Consider the following 23,815-nt stretch of genomic DNA (forward strand, 5'->3'; position numbering starts at 1 on the left):
GAAGTCTTCCTTCTGCTTCCATTTTCTGGAAGAGATTGTGGAGAATTGGTGTTATTTCTCCCTTAAATGTTTGGTAGAATTCACTAGTGAAACATCTGGGCCTGGTGGTTTGTTTCTTTTGAAAAGTTAGTAATTATCAATTTGATTTTTTAAATCAATATAGGGCTATTCAGGTCATCTATATCTTCTGGTATGAGTTTTGGTAGTTTATGTTTTTCAAGGATTTGGGCCATTTCATCTGAGTTACCATATTTGTGGGCATAGAGTTGTTCATAGTATACTTTTATTACTTTTTTAATGTCAACTGGATCAGTAGTCATGACTTCTGTTTCATTTCTGATATTGGTGGTAATTTGTGTTTTCTCTCTTGGTTAGCCTAGCTAGAAATTTATCAATTTTACTGATATTTTTCAGAGAACCAGATTTTGGTTTTATTATATTTGCTACTGTTTTCCTTTTCAATTTCATTGATATTTGCTCTGGTTTTTATTTTTTATATTTTTTTCCTGCTTGCTTTAAGGTTTCTAATGCTCTTCTTTTTCTAGTTTCCTAGGGCGATAGCTTAGCTAATTGAATTTAGATCATTTTTATTTTCCAATACGTGCATTCAATGCTATAAATTTCCCTGTAAGCACTGCTTTGTTGCATCCCACTAATTTTGATAAGTTGTATTTTCATTTACTTCAAATTTTTTTTTGGTGGGGAAGATTAGCCCTGAGCTAACATCTGTTGCTGATCCTCCTCTTTTTGCTGAGGAAGATTGGCACACCCATCTTGCTCCACTTTATATGTGAGCTGCCTGCCACCACATGGCTTGATAAGTGGTGTGTAGGTCTGTGCCTGGGATCCAAACCTGCAAACCCCAGACCACTGAAGCAGAGCGCGTGAACTTAACCGCTAGGCCACCGGGCCAGCCCCATCATTTACTTCAAAATATTTTTAAAAAATTTTTGAGTTCTTTGACCTGTGGATTATTTAGAAGTATGTTGTTTAATTTCCAGATACTTAGGGGTTTTCCAGCTATCTTTCTGTTAATGGTTTCTAGTTTAATTCGTTATAGTCTGAGAACATACTCTGCATGATTTCTGTTCTTTTAAATTTGTTCAGGTGTATTTTATGGCCCAGAATGTGGTCTATTTTGTTGAACGTTCTATGTAAGCTTGAGCAGAATGTATATTCTGCTGTTGCTGAATGGAGTATTCTGTAATGTCGATTAGATCAAGCTGATTAATAGTGTGGTTTAGTTCAACTATATCCTTACTGATTTTCTGTCTGCTGGATCTATTGAGTACTGACAGAGAGGTGTTGAAGTCTCCAATTATAGGAGTGGATATGTCTATTTCTCTGTTCAGTTCTGTCAGTTTTTGTGTCATGTATTTCGATCCTCTCGTTGGGTGCATACATATTTAGGATTGTTATGTTTTCTTTGCATTATCATTACATTATTGTTATGAAATAATCCTCTTTTTCAGTGATAATCAAAGAAATTCTAAAGTCTGCTTTGTCTGAAATTAATGTAGTGACTCTAGCTTTTTTTAATTAGTGTTAATGTGGTATATCTTTTTCAATCCCTTGACTTATAACTTATTTAAGAATTTATATTTAAAATGGATATTTTTAGACAACATATAGTTGACCCTGTTTTTTTTAATCCACTCTGACAATCAATCTGTCTTTTAATTGGCGTATTTAGACCATTCACTTTTAAAGTTATTAGTACATTTTTGGATTAATATTTAGCATATTTGTAAATGATTTTCATTCATTGCTATTTCTCCTTTGTTTCTTTTTTCCTCTCTTTTTCAACTTTCTCTGATTTTTTTATTTATTTATTTTTTTGGTGAGGAAGACCGGCCCTGAGCTAACATCTGTTGCCAGTCTTCCTCTTTTTGCTGAGGAAGATTAGCCCTGAGCTAACATCTGTGCCCATCCTCCTCCATTTTTTATGTGTATGAGATGCCACTACAGCATGGCTTGACAAGTGGTGTGTTGGTTCGTGCCCAGGATCCAAACCCGTGGACCCTGGGCTGCCCAAGTGGAGCACATGAATTCAACCACTATGCCACTGAGCCGGCCCCAGCTTTCTCTCACTTTATTTGGGAGTTTTATATGATTCTATTTTATCTCCACTTTCAGTGTACCACTTGTACTTTTTAAATAAATTTTTTAGTGGCTTTCCTAGAGTTCATAATGTACCTTTTTATCTAATCTAAATCCACCTTCAAATAACACTTTAATATTTCATGTATAGAGCATCGTGGCAGAGTGAGCTTTCCCCATAGACTCTCCCCTCTAAGATACAACAAAAAGGACATTCATATACCAACAGAGGACATTCACACAACACAAAAGACATCTGAGAGACCCACGCAGCCTTACATCTGAAGGTGGAGGTGCTGGAATCCCCGGAGGAAGTAGATGGAGGTAAGGAGAACTTCTCTCCATCCGTAAAGGCAGCAATTCCGGGTCTGTGAAGCTCTTGGGGTGGAGGGGAGGGGCGGCCCTCCATGGGAAAACCATCACTCTCCAAGTTCTCTCACAGCCCCTGGGAAACTCCCATACGGAGGGGTCTGAACTGTTGCAGGGGTGTCTTCATCACACTAGCACCCCAGGAGAGCAGATAGCAAGGGAAGAGTGAGAAGCACCTAGGATCAGGCAGGTGAAAGAAACAGCCCCTCCCCCCACCCAGCGCTCCAGCGTTCCAGCACAGCTGGTTGGCCAGAGTGCCCGCGGTTGTGGTGAGCTCAGAATACACAGCTCTTGACCCCCACTGAGTGGTGGCAGGTGAAAGCTGCAACCAGATATTTTCAGCATGAGGAAAAACAAACCCATGCCCTCAAACAGTATGCAAAAATATATTAGATCTCCAGAGCAGAAGAAAAATGACAATCTCCAGAAATCAATCCTGAAGGTCCAGAAATTTATAACCTAAACCACAGAGAATTCAAAATAGCTATCGTAAAAAAGCTCAACGAATTACAAGAAAATACAGATAGATGATTCAATGAAATCAGGAACTTCTTCACAGAAGAGATTGAAACTATAAAGAAAAACCAATCAGAAATGTTGGGGATGAAAAACACAATGGAGGAGATAAAGAAAAATCTGGACTCTTTAAAGAACAGAGCTGACAATATGGAGGAAAGAATTATCAATATAGAGGATAGGAATGCAGAAATGCTCCAGATGGAGGGTGAGAGAGAACCAAGACTAAAAAGAAGTGAAGAAATTCTCCAAGAAATATCTAACTCAGTTAGGAAATGCAACATAAGGATTATAGGTATTCCAGAGGGAGAAGAGAGGAAAAAAGGAGCAGAGAGCTTGTTCAAAGAAATAATGCCTGAGAACTTCCCAAACCTGGGGAAGGAGCTGGAAATACAAGTGAATGAAGTCAACAGATCTCCTAAATATATCAGCATAAAAAGACCCTCTCCAAGGCATATAGTAGTAAAGCTGGCAAAAGTCGAAGACAAAGAGAAAATATTAAGGACAGCAAGACAAAAAAAATAATGTACAAAGGAATTCTTGTCAGGCTCTCAGTTGATTTCTCGGCAGAAAGTTTACAGGCTAGGAGAGAGTAGAATGATATATTCAAGATTCTGAAAGACAGAAACTTTCAGCAAAGAATACTCCATCCAGTGAAAATATCCTTCAGATATGATGGAGAAATAATAACTATCCCAGATAAACGAAAGCTAAGGGAGTTCATTGTCACAAGACTCCCACTACAAGAAATGCTCAAGAACGTCCTCATGCCTGAAAAAAAAAGAGAAAGAGTTGACAAAACTTTGAGCAAGGAGAAAAATAGATAGACAAAATCAGAAAAATTGCAGCTGTCTATCAGAATAGGTTAGCAAACAATTATAACATCAAAGATTAAGGGAAGGAAAACACCAAAAATAAATATAACCTTATCCTTTTAACCACAAACTCACAACACAAGATGGAATAAGTTGTGACAATAATAACTTAGAAGGGGAAGAGGTAAGGGATGGAATTGACTTAGGAAATAAGAGTTCATCAGAAAATGGACTTTGTCATCTACGAGATTTTTTTATATAAACCTCATGGTAACCACTAAACAAATAATCAGAACAGAGACACATATGATAAATAAAGAGAAAACAAAGAAAACCATCATACAGAACTACCAAACTGAATTGATAGTCTGAAACACACAGGACAAGAAACAAAGGAAATGCAGAACCAAAAAATGAGCAATAAAATAGCAACATTAAGCCCTCATATATCAGTAATCACTCTAAATGTAAGTGGATTGAATTCTCCAATCAAAAGACAGAGTGGCGGGATGGATTAAAAACAAGACCCAACAATATGCTGCCTCCAGGAAACACAGCTCTAAAGATAAACACAGGCTCAGAGTGAAAGGATGGAAGACAATACTCCAAGCTAATGGCAAACAAAAGAAAGCAGGTGTTGCCATACTTATATCAGACAAAGTAGATTTCAAGATAAAACAGGTAATGAGAGACAAGGAGGGTCAATATATAATGATAAAAAGGACACTCCACCAAGAAGACATATCACTTATAAATATATATGCACCCAACACAGGAGCACCAAAGTACATAAAGCAACTATTGACAAACCTAAAAGGTGATATTAACAACACAATAATAGTAGGAGATCTTAACACCCCACTTACATCAATGAATAGATCATCCAGACAGAAAGTCAATAAGGAAATAGTGGACTTAAATGAAAAACCAGACGAGATGGACCTAATAGATATACATAGAGCACTCCGTCCAAGCACAGCAGATTACACATTCTTCTTGTGCCCTCGTGGAATATTCTCAAGGATAGATTTTATGTTGGGAAACCAGGCAAGCCTTTATAAATACTTCATGTATAGTTGCAAGTACCTTATCATAGTGTTCTCAATTCCTCCCTCTCCTTTCTTGTGACAGCACTGTCTTTCATTTTACTTATTCATGTTCTATTAATCACCTAATACATCATTATTATTATTATTTTAAACATTTATATTTTAGATGAGTTTTGCTTTTATTGATTCCTTCTCTGATGCTCTTCCTTTCTTTATGTGGATCCGAGTTTCTATATTATTTCCTTCTTGAAAGGTAAGTCTGACTGGCAATGAATTTCCTCCGTTTTTTCTTTGATTTAACAGACTTTAGTCTTTATTTCTTTTCCACTTTTGATGGATAATTTTGCTGGATATAGAATTCTAGCTTGGTGGTTTTTCTTTAAACAATTTAAATGTTCACTTCACTCTCTTTTTGCATAGATTCTGATGAGAAGTCAGCTCTAACTCTTACCCTTTTTCCCCTATAGTTAAGGTATTTTTTCCCATCTAGCTTCTTTCAAGATTTTCTTTGTCTTTGGTTTTCTGCACCTTGAATGTGATATGCCTGGATATGGGTTTTAGAAGTTTATCTTGCTTGGTGTTCTCTGAGCTTCCTGGACCTGTGGTTTGGTGTTTGTTAGTGATTTTGGAAAATTCTCCAACTTCATATTACTTCAAATATTTTTTCTGCTTCTTTCTCCGTTTCTTCTCCTTCTGGCGTTTCTATTATTTGTATGTTACACCTTTTGAAATTGTCCCACAGTGCTTGGATGTTTTGTTCTGGTTTTTTTTGTTTGTTTCGTTTTTTGGTTGGCTTTTCTTTTTGCTTTGTTTTTCTTTTTTTGTCTTTGCATTTCAGTTTGGATTGTTTCTATTGACCTCCCTTCAGGCTCACTGCTTCTTTCCTTGGCTGTGTCGACTCGCATCAGCCATGAGCTCATTGAAGGCATTCTTCGTTTCTGTTACAGTGTTTTTGTTTTGTGGCATTTCTTTTTGATTCTTTCTTAGAATTTCCATTCTGGTTACATTGCATGTTGTTTATCTCTTTCCATTTGCACTTTTAACATAGTAATCATAGTTATTTTAAATTCCCTTAAAAAGACAGTGTTAATTTTTATTAATCCCCAAAACTTCTCAATCTGAAGATGCTACATTGGTTTCAGAAGTCATTTATTAGAGATAAATTGAGTCTTTTAAAAACTGATAAATTGTTGACATTCACTGAACTAAATTTCATTGAGCACCCGTGAGATGCCAGGTTTTTCACTAGTCCCTGTAACTAACAGGAATAAAGACAAACTCCTTGCCTCCCAGGAATGTAGAGTCCTCAGAGAAAAAGAAAATTCCAATATCTGATAAATTTTCAATGGAGTTTCTTATCCAGATTGTGAGATTCAGGGGCTTCAGAAGGAATTAATACCTGTGCTGCGACTTACAGGAAAATGACAGTTAAATGAAGTAGGACCATCATGTACAGAGAGTTCGTCCACTTTGTGATTGTGTTTTCACAGATAGGGCTTCTGTGGCTGTGCCCCGTGGGCTGGAGGAGGTGGGAGCAAACCAGAACGTCTGTTCCTCTCAATCCTGCTTTAACTTGAGCAATTTTGCTTTTATTTGTTTTCTTTGTTGGACTTCCAAATAAGATTTTGTTTGACAAAAGAGTTTTTTGAATTCATACAATAGAGAACCAAATCTTGCTATTGAAGTGTGTTGTTCCAGCTCTATAACTTTTGAGTCAATGCCTTTTTATTTTTTATATGGGAATGGAGTATAAATTAGTTAATTCCTTGTCCACTCAGTTGTATTTCTAGTGCCGCTTGAATGTCTTAGGCTTCTAGGTTGTGAGAAACGGAAATGTGCTCATATAATCTTGAGCAGCCTGGGTTTGGTAAGGATCTAGAGAGAAGAAAGGAATCTCATGAGCTAACTTATTTGGCCTCATGGAACTGGAATTTCAGGATATAGCTGCTCTAGAATCCCAACATCACTCTAATATTTGTGTTTTCTCACTGGCATTCATTTCAGTCCATCCTACCCTCCCCTCTGTTCCTTTAACTCAACTTCTCTTTTTTTGATTCCCACTGCTTCCTTACTCCTTTACTCTTGACCACTGTCTTCACCCTACTTGTCTCTGTGTCACGACTGCTACATGAGAGGCTCCTAACTTTCACATATGTGTATTGCTGCTTCCTCATGCCTGGTCTTGGGCCTGTCTCTAAGACACTGTTTTATTGGATTGATTAGTTAGAATTTCATGTAGATTTTCAAGTTTTGTGCCAGACCCATCCTAGGCAACTATTTATCCTATAGTATCTCCTTTTGGCTCAGGCACTGATCCTCAGCCTGTTTCACTGTGAATAAGGGCAACAGACTACCTTGCTTACCTGTAATATAGTAGCTTGTAATGGTTTCTGAGCACTGCTACATGCTAGGCATTTTCTAAACATTTTACATGTGTTCATTTATTTTATCCTCACAAGCTTATGAAGTAGGTACTATTGTTAACTATTAACCCCATTTTACAAGTTGGAAACCAAGGCACAGGCAGGCTAATTGTCTTGTCCAAAGGTTATATAGTTTATTAATAGTGTTTTCAGGATTTGAACCCAGGTAGTCTTACCTCTCAGATTCCAAGATCTCAATTGTTAAACTCTACTGCCTCCTCATTAAAATTAAGTCATGACAGAATCAGGCTTTACTTAGAAATTATTCGTGATGTCGTTGCTGTACAGGATAGGGTTGTACAGTAGTCCCTCAGTATCCACGGGTGACTGGTTCCAGGACTGCCACCACCCCACCTCACCCCACCCTCGCCGCCCTGCAGATACCAGAATCTGTGGATGTGCAAGTCCCTTAGTGGGCTCTCTATATCCACAGGTTCCATATCCACCGATATCAAGAGCTGACTGTATATTGAGAATTAGGCACCATTAATCATATGTCAGCCACTCACAGTGTTAAAGGCTTTAATGACATAATTCTAAATTGTGAAAAGATAGCCGCAACAGCAGTGTAATTTTGTCACTTCACTTGGGTGCAGTGATGTGTTTTATCATTTATTTCCATAACTGAAGCAATAAGCGATTTAGAAAACTGCTCTCATCTGTGGGTATGAAAATTTCATAAGCTGAGGCAGGATATAAGAGGTAACTTTTGTGTAAGAAATAAGCTAAATCTCATGATTTTAAGAATTTATTACTGAAATTACTCTATTTCGTTGGAAGAAATTCAAGATTAAGTTGCTCATCACTCCAGGTTCTTCATTTGTATCAGAAATATTTTAGGGGCTTGTTAGTTTGTAATTTCTTCAGGTCCACTCATCTACTTGCCCGGATAATAGCTGATTTGAGCTAGGTAGGGTTTATAAGGAATGGCACCTCCATCATTGACCAATAACCAGAAACTTCTAACTTTAACTGAAAAGATGAGCAGACTAGTAAAACCCAGAAATGGAAGCTGCTGAGCTGAGACCATTATACACAGGTGCTAGCTGTGAGTCAAGATAATTCCTGCCTTGCTTTGGTGTTTGTTCTTCCTGAAGCCTGTTAATGCTAGAATATTTATGATACTTAGTTTGTACCTGCCCTCTGCTTCTACTTGCACTCGTCTGAAATAGGTTTGTTCCTTGAAATCTAATGAAATCTTATTGTGTATGTCATCAGTATTGTGATTGTGTTTGGAAGTCTAGAGCTGCATTGTCAACTATGGTAGCCATTACCCACATGTTGGCATTTTAATTTAAATTAATTTAATTTTAGTTTTTAATTTAAAATTTAAGACTCATTTCTTGAGCCCTGTGTTTCCCTAGGGAGCTTTTACCGTATGTCTTAGTCTACTGAAAATTGGCACTGTCTCTTCCTTCTAGAAGTGGCGTTATAGCTTAGTGACCCAGCATGGGCCTGAGATCAAACTAGATTTGAGTCCCAGCTCCTTTACTCACCATTCTAGCGACATTGGGCAAGTTATTTTCTCTTGTCTGTGCTTCGGTGTCCTCAAATATAAAATGATGACAATAGTCCCTCCTTCATAGCGTTGTTATAAGAATAACATGAGGGGCCAGCCTGGTGGCATAGTGGTTAAGTTCACGCGCTCTGCTTCAGCGGTCCACGGTTCGCAGGTTCGAATCCCGAGTGCGGATCTACGCACTGCTTATCAGGCCATGCTGTGGCGGCATCCCACATACAAAATAGAGGAAGATGGGCGCAGATGTTAGCTCAGGGCCAGTCTTCCTCACCAAAAAAAAGAAGAATATGAGTTAATACGTGTAAAGTGTTTACAAAGCACCTACCACATAGGGGCTCAAAAACATCTTCCCATTATGATGATGATGGTGAATGATACCTTTGCCACCATGGCTGCCTCTGGCACTGGAGCAATTTGCTGGACCCAAATTCATATTGTCAGATGGGACCTGGCTGCAGGAGATTCTGATTTGTTAGGTCTAGGCGGAGACCAGGAATCTGTATTTTCAGACTGCCTCTATTCCCGTGCAACATCCCAATCCCACCATGATTCTGATGTGTAGCCAGGTTTGGAAGCCACCAGCCCAGAGATTTCTCAGGGAATAAAGGTAAATCTTAGCTCAAGAGTTAGTACAGGAATGACCCTGAAAAACATGCTAGGTAAAAGAAGCCAGTCACATAAGACCACATATTGTGATTCCATTTATATGAAATGTCCAGAATAGACAAATAGAGACAGGAAGTAGATTAGTGGTTTCCTGGGACTCAGACGGTGAGGGAATGGTGAATGACTGCTAATGGATATAGTCTTTCTTTTTGGGGTAGTGAAAGTGTTCTAAACTTAGATTGTGGTGACGGTTGCACAACTGTGAAAATACTAAAGATCGTTGAAGTCTACATCTTAAATTGTATAGTACGTGAATTATATCTCAGTAAAGATGTTTTTCAAAATAGGCAATAAGAAGTGGAGAGGATCAAGATAGTTTTAAAAAATGGGAGGGGGGGTAGTTGGGGAAACCAGGGAATGGGTGCAAACTTGGAAAGAGGCTTTTCTTTTTAATCCTTCTTCTTTTATTTTCTTCACATGTACAAACGTGTAATAATCTAGTTATCTGAAAGTTAGACTTATGCAAACTTCACCTTCTGGAATGCTGCCCCATAAAGGGAATAAGTTTAAAAGAAAAAAAGAAAGACTTTAGAGGTCAGAAAACACCTGCACTAAAGCCATGAACAGGAATCATTCAAAGATAATGGTGCTGGAGAAAAGCCTCAGAAGAAATCCAACTATAAGAGAGACCAAAAGGTGAAAGTAAAAGTTTTGAAAAGAATTTTTTTGTGTGAAAAATGAAGCTGAACTCTATATTTGACAAATTTTAGGTTATAATTCCAACTGAGCTAATTACTAGAATAAACAACCTGTTGGTGTTTTTTTCCCCTTGACATAGGCATAGTATAGATTTATAGATAAAAATAAAGATTGTAGGAGAGCACAATAATATATTTTTTACTTAATGTTTGACTTTCACAACAAAAATAATTAAGGGCCTACTCATTTTTCTTTATGGCCTTTCTTAGTCATCTAATATTTAAGTCTTTCTTTATTTGAAGCACCTGTCATTATCCCTGTAGCTTTTGTCTTTGGTTGTTAACTGGTCTGATTCTTCAGATTGTTACTTGTCACTGACTTTGCTTTTGCTTATAGCAGTCTCCAGTATCGCTTTTAAAGGCTTCCTGGGAGCCTATTTGTTTTCCAAGATTTGCAGTTTCATTTCGCAACTCATTTGCATTGTGTTGTTGCATTGTCTGTGATAGGCTGATAGGAGCTGATGTTAATTATTAATTAGAGAGGGATGAGTCAGCAGATTAATTGTACAGGGGGACAGTTCGTTAGTGGATGTTTTTATGTGATGACAGTCAACTTTGTACTCAGATAACAAATATTCGTGTAAAATGGAGTATCTGTATTTATTGGAGTGCTAATTTACTGAGGTGTTAACTCAAATCTTGTTGACTCTTATTTAGTATACAATTTAAAAAATAAGATCACCTCTTCCCAACTTATTAGAAGTAGTAAGAGAGCTGGTGCGGGGTGGGCTGGAGATTAGGGGTCAGGTGGTGCTGCCTGACGTTGAGGGGAGGGAACTCATTTGCTGTGGGAATACATACATAATTCTGTTTTACCAGTGGGGAAACCTATGTCTAGAGAGGCTAAGTAATTTGCTCAAAATAATACCACTATTTTTTTTTTTAATTAATTAATTAATTTATTTATTTGTTCCCCCAAAGCCCCAGTAGATAGTTGCATGTCACAGCTGCACATCCTTCCAGCTGCTGCATGTGGGATGCGGCCCCAGCATGGCCGGAGAAGCGGTGTATCGGCGCACGCCCAGGATCCAAACCTGGGCTGCCAGCAGCGGAGCGCGCGCACTTAACCGCTAAGCCACGGGGCCGGCCCAAAATAATACCACTATTAATTCAGTTGGTTCCATCTTATTCCTAAATCTATGTTCTTTTAAAATTATGTTGTGCTGTCTTTCTGACAAAAAGTTTTAGATATCTGGAAAAGTCTATCTCCTCACCAACCAATAACGTGTGATTTACAATTTTATATAATTTAGTCTAAAGGCATTATAGAATAAATGATACTGCTATCAACTATTCATCAAACCTTAACATTTGTAATAATAACTAACACTTATGTGATGCTTGTTAGTTTACAAAAGCACTTTTACATCAGAAATTTCATATAATTCCTGTAACAACCCTCTGAAGTAATCCTCATTTTACTAGTGGACTTGGGCTTGGAGTCTAAAAGGCCCCCAAAACATTAGGGCCCAGGTCTTTTGCTTCCAGAGCTTAGGATTTCTTCATTATATTACGCTGTTTCTTTGTAGAATAACAGAAGCCCTACAAATATCCCTTTTGTAGTAATAAAATAGCCTCAAAACACTACTCTCCATGATGTCTGCTGGACTCATTTACTATATCATACTTAAATGGTGTGTTTTAATGAAATTTTAAAATTGAGGTATGTTAGAACTATATTCCTTAACATTAATTTCTGTGGATTTGGTAGCAATGTCTGTCCTCTTAGTACTGTGGGAGATCAAAATTGGCCACCTCAAAATATGTCTTTTTACCTTGGTTATTTTATCAATAGACTGGGAGGGTCCTTGCTAAGACCAAATATTTACATTTATAAGAGAAATCTCCATTTGTAAAAGTATCTCCCTCTCTGTATCAGGAAGAAGGGGGGACGACCTTATCTCTAGAAGCTCTTATCAGTGAGGAAGACAAGGACTTAAATCTGCACACTCTTGTTTACTATGATTTCTGGTAATGTCCCGTAAGGTGACTCCCCCCTCCTCCCAACATCCTCCTTTTACTACCTGAATATGCTATTTAAGGTGAAAACCTCCGCCATTTGTCAAGAAACTCAGTTTCCCTGGTTTCTCCCATGTATACATGTTATAAAGCTTTGTTTGATTTTCTCCTGCTATTTGGTCTCATGTCAATTTAATTTGTAGCCCAGCCAGAAAGGACTCAGAGTGGGTAGAGGATAGTCTTTGTCCCCTTCACTACCTAATAGTTAATGATTTATTTTTAAGAGAATTGGTTTAAAATGGAAATCTTTATGTAATCTAATTTTTTTTTTAAATCTAGTCTCTGTAGAAGCTGAAATCCATCAATCACCGTTCTTCAAAATGCAATGGAATGTACCAAGGACTGTACTCCAACTGGCACATAGGACATGCATGGAACCGCATAAAGCTGGTCTTTTTGGACACTGTGAAAACATAAAGGGACCATTACTTTTGTGTAAAGCTGAATCCAGGGTAGTTTTGGTACAGGGCCCTCAAAAACAATGGTTGCACTTATCTGCTGCCCAGTGTGGTGCAAAGGAAAGGAAGCCATTCGATGTTCATCCACCTCAACTGGGGATCCTTCACCGTAAACAGTGGGAGCAAGATATTTTATCCAAGAGGGTTATATCGTCCAATGCCTCATCTCCAAAAAAGGAAGAACCTGATCCTTTACAAGATAAATCTATTAGTCTTTATCAACGGTTTAAGAAAACATTTAGACAATATGGAAAAGTTTTGATTCCAGTGCATCTAATAACTTCTGGTGTTTGGTTCGGAACATTTTATTATGCAGCCATAAAGTAAGTTTTTGCTTGGTTGAGCACCTTTCCCTGTTTTATCAGAATGTTAATCTTAAGTGTACTAATGAAGGCCTTAAATAGTTTTTTAAATGCTTTAATGTCTTTAATTGATAGAGGATGACTACTTTTTGTAGCTGTTTTTCACATTTTAATAATAATAGCTGACATACTGTGTACAGCAGGTATTATGCTAAAGTTTTTAGCTGTATCTTCTCTTTTAATCTTCACAGCAACCATGTGAAGCAGTAGTGTAATCATTCCCATTTTATTAATGAGAAAATAGATAAGCAAGAGTAAGTCAGAATAACTTAGCTTTTCCCAAAATAACTCCAAGTCTGACTTCAAAGCCCATGCTCTTAATCATCATGCTCATCTCCTGTCAGCATTTAGGATAACACAGAAATAAAATTTCAGATTTCAGAAATTTGACAACATCGTGAGTTCCATCCTTACTTATATATTTCTTAAAATATTCACAAATGTAAAAAGCTATCTATTATTTCTCCGTATGTAAGATTTTGGTGGGAGATTTGTAAGATATTTTTGCCAAAGGCTAGTTAACGTGTGGTAGACACAAAAATGAGCAAATTAAAGACTTATGTTTTAATGTTACTCACATCTGATAAATGTCAAGGTAAGGTCTTTTTGTTCTGATTAAAGGTTAATTTGTACACTTCAAAATTTGTTAAGATGGTAGATCTCATGTTAGGTGTTCTTAAGACTTAAAAAAAGTTAATTTGGTGGACCTAGCCTCCAGATATTGTAAAACAGAGAATTTCTAAATTTACCTTTCTTGTTAAATACTGTTGCTCTGTTTTAAGGTAAGTTATATTATTCACACTGCTTTAGGAGCAGGAGTACACACAGAAACAGCTCCTCAGTGATTTCCAGTTTGTTTCCACCACTAGCAGTGGCGAGTGTATGCCTGTGCATGCCCATTCCTTTGATCGTGCTGTGTGGGCTCTCCTTGTGGTCTGGGCGTGACCGCGCTGTAAGCTCATTGTCCTGAGGGCCCTGAGAAGGCACAATGTAGACCACTTGGACGTTTTAGTAAACTCTCCCAATGGGTTTAGAGTTATTTTATACTTTCCAGAAGTCCATGATTTTCAGTGGTTCAGTTTCATTATATTTAATGGTTTGATATTAAGGTATTAATAAAATATGGTAGTTTTGCATATAAAGCTCACTCCTTGGAAAAAGCTTATTATTTACTAAATTAAAAGATAATGGAATGGAGACTGTACTTATTCTTGGGAAACATGGGATTAGAGATATTTCTTTACAAACGTTCTAAAAGGATTTTTTTTTACCTTGTGTAATTGATGCTGTTTGGTTTCTCTTCATATCTTTCTCTCCATCATGTTTCTGTTATTCAGTTTATATCCTTCTTCATTATGTATCATTATTTTCTTTAAGAATTGTTCCTTCGCACAAGATGCTTATATGTACACTTGATGGAATTATCTTTTTGTTTATTAATGACATTTTCCAGACATGTATAATATGTATAGAAGTCTTCAAAACTGTCCTTAGTTTTTTAACAGCATAAAATCATGTACCATTTTAAATAAAAATTATTATAGGCATTCAGTTCTCCTATTTAATTAATGACTTTCTGTGTATTAAATTTTCTTTTTCGAGCCATTGAGGATTTTTCTGATTCAGTATTGTGGAAGATGACATGAGTAATATTTGTTTCTTCTACCCTTTTTAGGTTGTCCTTAATAAGCATTCAGCCTCCTGGCCTTAGAGGGAGAAATCTAAGTTTTTAATTAATTGAATATGAGATTCTCATTTGGACTATTAAAAAGAATACTTTGTTCCTTTTACTTTTCCTTATCTTCTTTAATAAAAGAGTTCTATTACTAAAAAAGCAGACCGCCAAATAACCTAATGATATTAATTATATTTAAGATTTTTTTAGTGCTGTCTGGCACCTGAGGCAGTTGTGACACTCTGCCATCCCCTTGAGATGCATCTTAGTTTAATCCTTGCCCTCTCTTTCTGTAGAATGCTAGTGTGTAAACATAGGAGTGAGACTACTCGCTTTAGAATTGTATCCCTCAGCCACCACAACTTGCCTTTTTGGCTGTTTGTCAGCATGGGAACTGGGTTACCAGACCCACCACTACTGCCCAGCTGTCTCTACTGGTCCAGTTCTGTTATAGCATTGCATAGCTAATTTATATTATGTAGGATATGTTGCTTCCCAGAATAATCCTTCTTAATATTTTATTAAATCCTTAATACTCCAGGAATTGAAATTTGATTTGTTCTAAGTGAAGATCTATCACATGTCAAACTTAGAAAATAAGGATTTAGGATATGTTTGAATGCTAGTGTATCTTTCACTGTGAGAAAATTTTATTGTAAAATTGAAGTTAGTTGTATTAAATACAGGTTTTCAATTCAACTGACAAGAGGTGGGCTTTATTTTATTTGGTTTTAGCTGGAAAAAGTTCTGTTATTTGCTTGTTGCCTAGTTACTGTTAAGAGAAAGGGGAAAATATAGTTTGTAACTTGAAGGATGGGCATTTGTTGTCACGCTGCATTACTGACCAGTGTTTGTTTTAGTCACTCTGACAACTAGCATTACTGCCCTTCTAGGCACCATGGAGCAAAATGCCATTCTGTATTTAGTTAACTCAGTGAGAAAGATCGCAGGCTTTGGAAACATTTTATTTCAGGGAGATCTAAATTGTGCATGCTAATAGATTTTATTTTAAACTAAGCTTTGTTGTTGCTTGTGTCTGGCAAAAGCTTGCAGAGATCTTACGTCTTCTAACCAGAAGTGCCCTGTTTGATCAAATGTAGCTCTGTGGTGATGGTTTCATCCCTACGTTTAGATGCCTCCTATTTTGGGCCTCAAGTTCCTAAAGTTACAGATCCACTGTGAGGCAAAATCCTGACTGATTTTTACTGTACTGTATCTGGATTATGAACATGCTTTTGCCCTTGTTTGTTTCTGCATCGCTTGAAACCTTCATAAAGCTGGTGGTTTGTGAAGCACAGATTTCAGTCAGACTGTGGGAACTTCAGAGTGAAAAGTGACAAAAAGTGTCTATTACTGTTTGATTCAGACCCTCATTAACACTTCATATTTAGCAATTCCAAAGGAAATGAAAATTATTTTTATTTTAAAAAAAATCAAGTCATCAAATCAGTAGTTTAGAAATAAGTGGAACCAGGTGCTTGCTGCTTTTATTTTACAAAGGGTACTTGTGCACGGTGTCTGAGGTAATTATTGCTTGATCTTTATGATAGTTTTTTTTAAAATCACTCAATTTTTTCTTATGTTTGGCCAAATATTTGTCTTTTTTTTTCCTCTTCATGATTACTGTTAAATATGTAGATTTTACATACTGGGCTTAGTCTGAACTAGGAATTGATTAATGAAATAATTTCATAATTGGTACTATAAGATATAATTAGCATGTTATGGTAGGATGTTATATACATAGTGACTTGATTAAATCCATAGAGTAGCTAAGTCTTTGTAGTACTAAGTCTTGCTTTAATGGGATTCTGTTGTTATCTAAGAAAGAGATTTGAAAAGGAACTGATGGTGGAGATAGTAGAAACCAGATTGGGCTTGTAGTTGATTTTTTATTTTAACTCTTTAAAGATTCCTTTAGTTATCTGGTTTTCTCTTGTTGTAGGTGATAGATAATTTTCCTTGATAATCAGCCATATCTTTTAAGAGTAGTCCCTGATTTCTTAGTATTATAGTGAGATCAGAGAAAGGGACAACTTTTTCCCAGTTAATCAAATTATTTTTTAATATTAAAAATAAATTAGGAGTTTATAACTACCATAATAATAGTGGATCCAGGCAATTCCCTTAATTACAAAGAGAAAAAGTCCCTGTACAGTGGAGCAACCTGTGGACCCTGCCTTAACCGAGAGTCAGACAGAGTAAGTCACACTGATGGTGGAACAAACTGACATCATGTGGCCCTGGTTGTGATGCACTGAGACGGGCACAGAATCAACTGTGCAGTTTTCCTGTTGAAAAGTATGTAACCTGAATCTAATCATGAGGAAACAATCAGATAAATCCAAATTGAGGGATATTCTACCATGCAGCCGGCCTGGAAGCCTCAAAAATACCAAATGTCAGGAAAGACTTCCTGCCTTCCTCCTCAACAGAAAGTGTTGGAGAGGACTTGTAGAGAAAAGGAGACTAGACAGACATGACAGGATAGTGATGAGGGATGGGCATACTGGAACAATTCAGGAAATTTTAATATTAAATGATAAATGTGTTATTGTATTAACTATATACTATGGTATATGTTGAATTTCCTGAATGTGATAATTATGCTTATGTCGGAGAAGCGCAGAACAAGAGCTTTGTTTTGATTTAAGGGTGAAGGGTCACAATGTCTGCAAAACTACAAACAGAGCAGGTGCCAGTGTAGCAAAGTGTTGATAGTCAGGGAAACTAAAAATAGGTTAGAATTTAACAGCTCAGAGTAGAGACTTTCTCTGCCTTCTCTCCTTCTCTCCAAAAATTTGTTGCAATTTATAGTAATTGCTTCTTCACCTGCCTTTTAAGTTGATAACGGAATAGAAGCATCCTTTTAGAAAAATTGAAGTTTTTATCAAACCCATAGAGCATTTATTCTTGGCGTAATAACAAAATAAGTGATGTTATAATATCACTTGCTTTTACAATACTAGTATAGTTTGACATGTAATTTTAGAGGTAAAAATCTTAGGCCTTGAAGTTTGAGTTGGAGCATTCTAAGGAAGTGGTGTTTGGTTGAGGAAACTAAGATCAGGTAAATGATTCTGATCCTTTCTTTTCTCTTAGGTTACTTAAAGCTATTAATTTTGCTCTGATAAATGCTTCTATTTTTCTAAATGTGCTAATGAGGTATGTCCATGTACAGAAGCAAAGCAGAAGTTGCAAACAGTAAGATACAGGACAAGACTGATGTTCATGTACATATTGTTCTTTTAGAGTGAAATTAAAGTGCTTGATAATGAAGAATCGACTTTTAAACAAAATTTGGTTTTGGTGTTTTCAGATAGTCTTTTGAAAATATTTATCCCTAAAAGTTTGTACAAATATAAATTACTTTCTGTTTCTTTCTTAGAGGAGTGAATGTCGTTCCTTTTCTAGAACTTATTGGGTTACCTGACAGCATAGTAAACATTCTGAAAAATTCTCAAAGTGGAAATGCACTAACAGCATATGCCTTGTTTAAGGTAGGTACTGTTATAAATAGATTGTGCCTCACACTTGACCGATGACCTGCTTAGGTCTCCGTAAAACTCCATGTTAGCTTTCAATATTTATCTTTTGTAACTTAAAATATCGTATTTCATCTCTTATGTGTCTAATGACTAAAGTAAAGTTTAAAATTCTTAAGTGTAAATAAAATGATTGTTTAGGAAGAAGTGCCTTGAAAATAGCTAGATGATTCGTAACTGACTGTGATCAGACAAGCGTGAGACTTCTGAATTTCTACGGTAGAAGTCATCTTTTTGACATTTCTCCTACTGATGGTATATTAACTTTCCTTATTCTGAGAGCCACATACCTCTTGACTTAGTGGTGAAATTTAGCATTTATTTTACTGTTTATAGTAGTTCATCTTCTTAATTAGTAAAATTGTTTTATGTGATAAACCTTAGACTTAGTTGTTAGATGTTATGTATGTTTCATTTTAGAAGTTCATAGTCTAACTGTTCTCTGGATTCAGACAACGACATCTTTATAAATAGATAGTTTCTACACTTATGGATCTTTATTTTGGAAGAGGAGACTCATTGTAGATTGTGGAATTTAGCCATATTAATCTGATTTTTCTCAATTGACAAATAATTATGAGGGTCTATGTAGTTTCATCCTAAGAAAAAAAAACAGGTAGACAACATTTAGAAACTAGGTGTTATTTTATTTCTGTTGTATAAAAATACTTATTTTATGGTTTTATGGTAATACTCAAAGTAAGATTGTTTTATTCTATTGTCCTCATTAGAATCCTCTGAAATCTTGGGAGATTTCCTCTTTTATTATAATTTTGGCTAGAGGGCTAAAGCTTAATTGCTGAGTTTTTCGACAGTAAGACTTATTAAATTCATAAATTATCAAGTTTCTAGTTATTATGGATGTAATTTAACCTTAATAAATCAAACTTATATATGATGATGGTTTAAACTATTTCCCTAGTTATAATTGCTCCTTATCCCATGCTCCCATAACGTGTGTAACTCTTGTAGTTCATATCACAGTCGCTGTGTTAGGTTTTTTTTTTAATATTTGTTTTCTTTACTTGATTATGAGCACCTGGGAGTTCAGAATCATGTCTTCTTTTTCTTTGTATTTTCACTGTGCCTGGTGTTGTGCTTTGTAGGCAAGTCAACGCTCAGTGCATGTTTGTTGTATTGGAATTGTAATAGGAAGCTTTACATGTAGGTAGGTTAGTGTCCGCAGTGTTTCTTCCCACTCATGTCCCTCTGTGAGGTGGGAAGTGTGGAGGGGGATTCTCATGGGTATTTTCTGTAACTCACAGTTTCTCAAGTAAAGCAACAAACGCTGAGATTTATTGCTTCAATAAGACAAACCCCAAAAAGAGGTGTGGCAAAGATGAGAGAAAAATAACCAGTGAGTATGACCTTGTGGCATTGGCTAGGATGCACTCGTTAACCCCCTTGCACTGTCCTTGAAAGGCGCCATTGTTGGAGTTGACAAAAATTTGTTGAGCGCCTACTGAGTGCCAAGTGCCATTCTAGGTCTGGAAGTACTGCAATTAAGTAAAACAGTGCAAAATCATGGCCTCATGGAACTTATATTCTAGTGGCAGGAGGCAGCCAAAGAAGGTAAAGTTAAAAAACAATACACATCCACACATAGCATATTAGATGAGGGAAAGTGCTAAGAAGAAAGAGCAAACCAGTGATGGAGGCTGTGTTTGCATTGTTGTTTTTTTTTGTTTCAGCTGAAGGGTGGCAAGAAGGTGAGAGAGTTAATCAGGCAGCTGTACTGGAGAAGAGCATTCCAAGGAGGAGAAACCCAGGTGCAAGGTCTGGAGGCTGCAGAATGCCTGGAGTATTTGAGGGAAGAGCGAGGAAGCCAGTGTGGCTGGAATGAGTGAGCAGGGCAGATAGGCATCACCGTGGCCAGATCAGGGCAACTTTATAGGCCATTGTGAGCACTCTAGCTTTTTTTCTGAGGAGATGGAATGACACTGGGCAATTTTGACCATCTGACATGTGTTTTCATAAAATCACTTTGGCTGCTCTATTGAGAACAGTCCATAGCAGGGCAAGAGTAGATGCCCAGAGACCTGGCAGGAGGTTATTGCAGTGGTCTGGATAAGAGCCAACAGTGACTAGGACCAAAGTGGTATAGGAGAGACAGTAAGAAGTAGGTGGATTCTGGATATATTTTGAAGGTGGAGCTGATGGGATTTTTGAATGGATTGAATATCAGTTATGTAGGAGAAAGGAGTCAAAGCTATCTTATAGGTTTTTGGCCTGAGCAACTGAAGAACAGAGTTACCATTTCCTGAGGTGCAGACAACTTTGAGAGGAGCAGGTTTAGCATGGGACAGTTGAACATCAAGAGGTCAGTTTTGAACAAATGACATTTGAGACTGTATTAGACATGCAGGTGGAAATGAGTAATTGGTTGTATATACTGGAACTTAGGGGAAAGGCTTAGTCTGGAAATCTAAATTTAAGAATTACCAATGTATAGATGGCACTACAGACATGAAACTGGGCAAGACCACCAAAGGAGTGAGGTAGATGGAGAAAAGAAGGGGTCCAGGGGTTGAATGCTGTCCTACCACGTTCATAGGTAGGTGACATGAGGAGGAATCGGCAAGGAGGACTGGAAAAGGGGCAGCCCGTGAGACGGGAGGAAACCAGGGAAGTGGGGTCTGGTGGCCAAGCAGAGGAAGTGCTCCCCTCCGAGGAGAGAAAGGGAAAAGCGGTCTCAGATGGTTTTCATGGCTCGGGTGGCCTCTGTGGTGACTGTGATGAGAGCAGTTTTTGTGAAGAGGTGGGGAGGTGAAAACTTGGTTAGGTAAGTTCAAGAGAAGATGAGGAGGGAAATTGGAGATCGAGAGCACAGGCCACTGTTTGGAGGGTTTCGGGACACGGCACACCTGCAATTACGACTGCATTTTAAAACAAAAGCCTCAGAATGTGATGCGCCCTCTCTCTGCTTCTATGATTCTCTTTGTACCATTTCATCTGCTGTGTAGTTTGGTCCCTAAATCTCTGGTCAGAGTTAAACCTCTGCATGTCTGCAACATCTGTACCATTTTACCGCTTTTTGGCCTCATGGAACTTTCTGGTTGGTATTCCAGACCCAGGGTGGATTGTAATGAGAAAGTAGCATAAAGCCTGAAAAAGACAAAGGAAAGAGATTTGGAAGTGAAACTAAATTCAGTAAACAATAAACATTTGCGGGGCCGGCCCTGTGGCTTGGCGGTTGGGTGTGCGTGCTCCACTACTGGCGGCCTGGGTTCAGATCCTGGGCGCACACCAGTGCACCACTTGTCTGGCCATGCTGAGGCGGCGTCCCACATACAGCAACTAGAAGGATGTGCAGCTATGACATACAACTATCTACTGGGGCTTTGGGGAAAAAAAGGAGGACTGGCAATAGATGTTAGCTCTGGGCCAGTCTTCCTCAGCAAAAAGAGGAGGATTGGCATGGATGTTAGCTCAAGGCTGATCTTCCTCACAAAAAAAGAAAAAAGAAAAAGAATAAACATTTGGCCCATGCTTGCCTCTCAGGGTTTGAAGTACTTTGGTTCCAGTTTAGCTCTAGATACACAGTGTCTGCAGTTCAGCAGGGTTTTTAAGGAATAGAAACATGTGTGGCTTTGTTGTTGGTAGTGGTCCTGAGCCCACTTTCTGATTTCCCAGTGAACCTGGCCCCACTGGGTCACTAACACTCGGTTACAGACTTCACTGCCACCACTGGGAATATTCTGTAATCCTGGGTCAGTGTCTGAGTGACAAATATTTATAAAATGAGTTTACAGAAGAAGCTTCCTTTGTTAGGTGGGAAAGCCGTATAGGATGTAACTACATTAGCCTTGTGAAACAGTAAAGGAACTTATACTATTTGGTTATTACTAAGAATTTTAATTTCAAATTGTTTTTGCTTAAGACGATAGCTATAATCAGGTATTGATCTGTGCTGTTTGCTTATATCTTCAGATTGCAACACCTGCCCGATACACCGTGACTTTGGGAGGAACCTCCTTCACTGTGAAGTATTTGCGTAGCCATGGTTACATGTCGACACCGCCTCCTGTTAAGGAGTATCTACAGGACAGGATGGAAGAGACAAAGGAGCTTCTCACAGAGAAAATGGAAGAAACAAAGGATAGACTCACTGAAAAATTACAAGAAACCAAAGAAAAAGTTTCTTTTAAGAAAAAAGTGGAATAGGGTGCCTTATATAATAGATTATAGACAATTCTTGCACTTTAACCCTTTGGAGACTATGGAGAATGATACATGGCTTCTGATTATTTTTTTGGTTAGTTGCCTAAATATACCAGTTCTCTGAGGGTTAAAGAACTAAGATTCCTTTTTAACATTAAATATCACTAGGAAAATCACTGTTTTTTGAAAAGAAAAAATGAACCCAGTATAAGAATTTCACATCAGGAGCAGCATAAGCAGTAGTTGTAAGTCTGCGCTCTTTTTCAGGGCCAGCAGAATCATACTTGCTGTGTGTTATGTTGCAGCTCTAATTTATGCAGGTGAGGCCATTGATGCCTTGATTAACTGAGGTGGCCCTCGGGAGGATGTTACCACTGGTCTTCAACTTAATGTTATTCACCAAGGTTTTAGCTATATTCAGTTCTCAATGTGGAGACCAACTATTATCATCAAAACTGCCTGTGCATAAGAGGATATTTAGTCTTTCTATATAAAACAGTTACATACCAGTAAAAATACAGACTTTATATGAAGAAAGCTGAATAAAAATGGAGTCATATATATGTAAATAAGATGTATTGGTTATATGTAAATGAAAAAATTGACCCTTTAAAAATGATTTTTACCTGAAGCTTGTCATAATCAATTTTTTTAAGCAAATATATATGGCTATAGTATCTTTTCACCTAGAACATGAGAAAACTCTACTGTGAATCATTTGTGGCCTCTTCAGTTAATCTTTCAGAGGAATAGTGAAAATAATTATACCTTAGATTTATTGTTGAAATCAAATATTCTTGAGCAGCAACTTAAGCTGTGGTTCTCGAGCAGATACAGGTTTGGGAGGATGGCAAATGGCATCAGGTTGTCAGGGAGCTGACTTTCCCAGCGTCTTCCTTCCACAGTTAATGTTGGTTTCATTACAGAGTACATTTTGAATTGTAGCTGCTGCTTTTTCCCTTATATTGAAAAATCCTTGCTTGAGCATTTTACTTGAATTTTTTTTTGTAGCAAAGCTATCATTAAATTATCTGCTTGGAATTAAATTCAGCCATTGTCGGGTACGAAAGTTGCCACGATTGTGTGGGTATGTTGAGGATGTATATGTCTGTTTCCTGTTGCTCTAACTGCTTTTACCTTAATCTAACCCTGAATTGGTATTCAGAAGAGAGAATGGCCTCTTTCTAGATTGTCATTGTTTTGAGTGATCTAATAAGGCAAGAGAATGTCAGGGGGACTGCCAAAAACAATCCTGCAGGATCACTGCTGTTTGGCAGGATTTTTATGTTAGGTACTTAGTTTGGCCAAATTTAGAGAATACTTTAAAGGGAAAAAAACATTTACATTTGCTACATCTAATCATTATGTCGTGACACTGTCTGGTATGCTGTGGTTGGAATCTTGCTTTTCTTTTTGGAGGTGGGGCAGAGTAGTGAGGTG

The 23,815-nt window shown here is 37.4% G+C and overlaps 1 protein-coding gene across 3 annotated transcripts in view; it reads left to right on the forward strand.

The window, feature by feature from the left end:
* Positions 1 to 23,449, forward strand: part of FAM210A (family with sequence similarity 210 member A) — a 34,682-nt gene extending 11,233 nt beyond the window's left edge. The window contains exons 1-5 of one of the 3 annotated variants that reach the window (XM_058556727.1): positions 9,887 to 10,093; positions 12,454 to 12,955; positions 18,058 to 18,169; positions 19,906 to 19,983; positions 22,145 to 23,449. In XM_058556727.1, the coding sequence (XP_058412710.1) occupies positions 12,495 to 12,955; positions 18,058 to 18,169; positions 19,906 to 19,983; positions 22,145 to 22,378 (885 nt within the window). In that variant the 5' untranslated portion in view covers positions 9,887 to 10,093; positions 12,454 to 12,494 and the 3' untranslated portion in view covers positions 22,379 to 23,449. Of the gene's footprint in view, positions 1 to 9,886; positions 10,094 to 12,453; positions 12,956 to 18,057; positions 18,170 to 19,905; positions 19,984 to 22,144 lie in introns of those variants that run through there. The other 2 variants (XM_058556726.1, XM_058556728.1) reach the window with 2 other exon arrangements.
* The last annotated feature ends 366 nt before the right edge of the window (positions 23,450 to 23,815 follow it).

The sequence above is a fragment of the Diceros bicornis genome, chromosome 16, assembly GCF_020826845.1.
Source record: "Diceros bicornis minor isolate mBicDic1 chromosome 16, mDicBic1.mat.cur, whole genome shotgun sequence".
Lineage (NCBI taxonomy): Eukaryota > Metazoa > Chordata > Mammalia > Perissodactyla > Rhinocerotidae > Diceros > Diceros bicornis.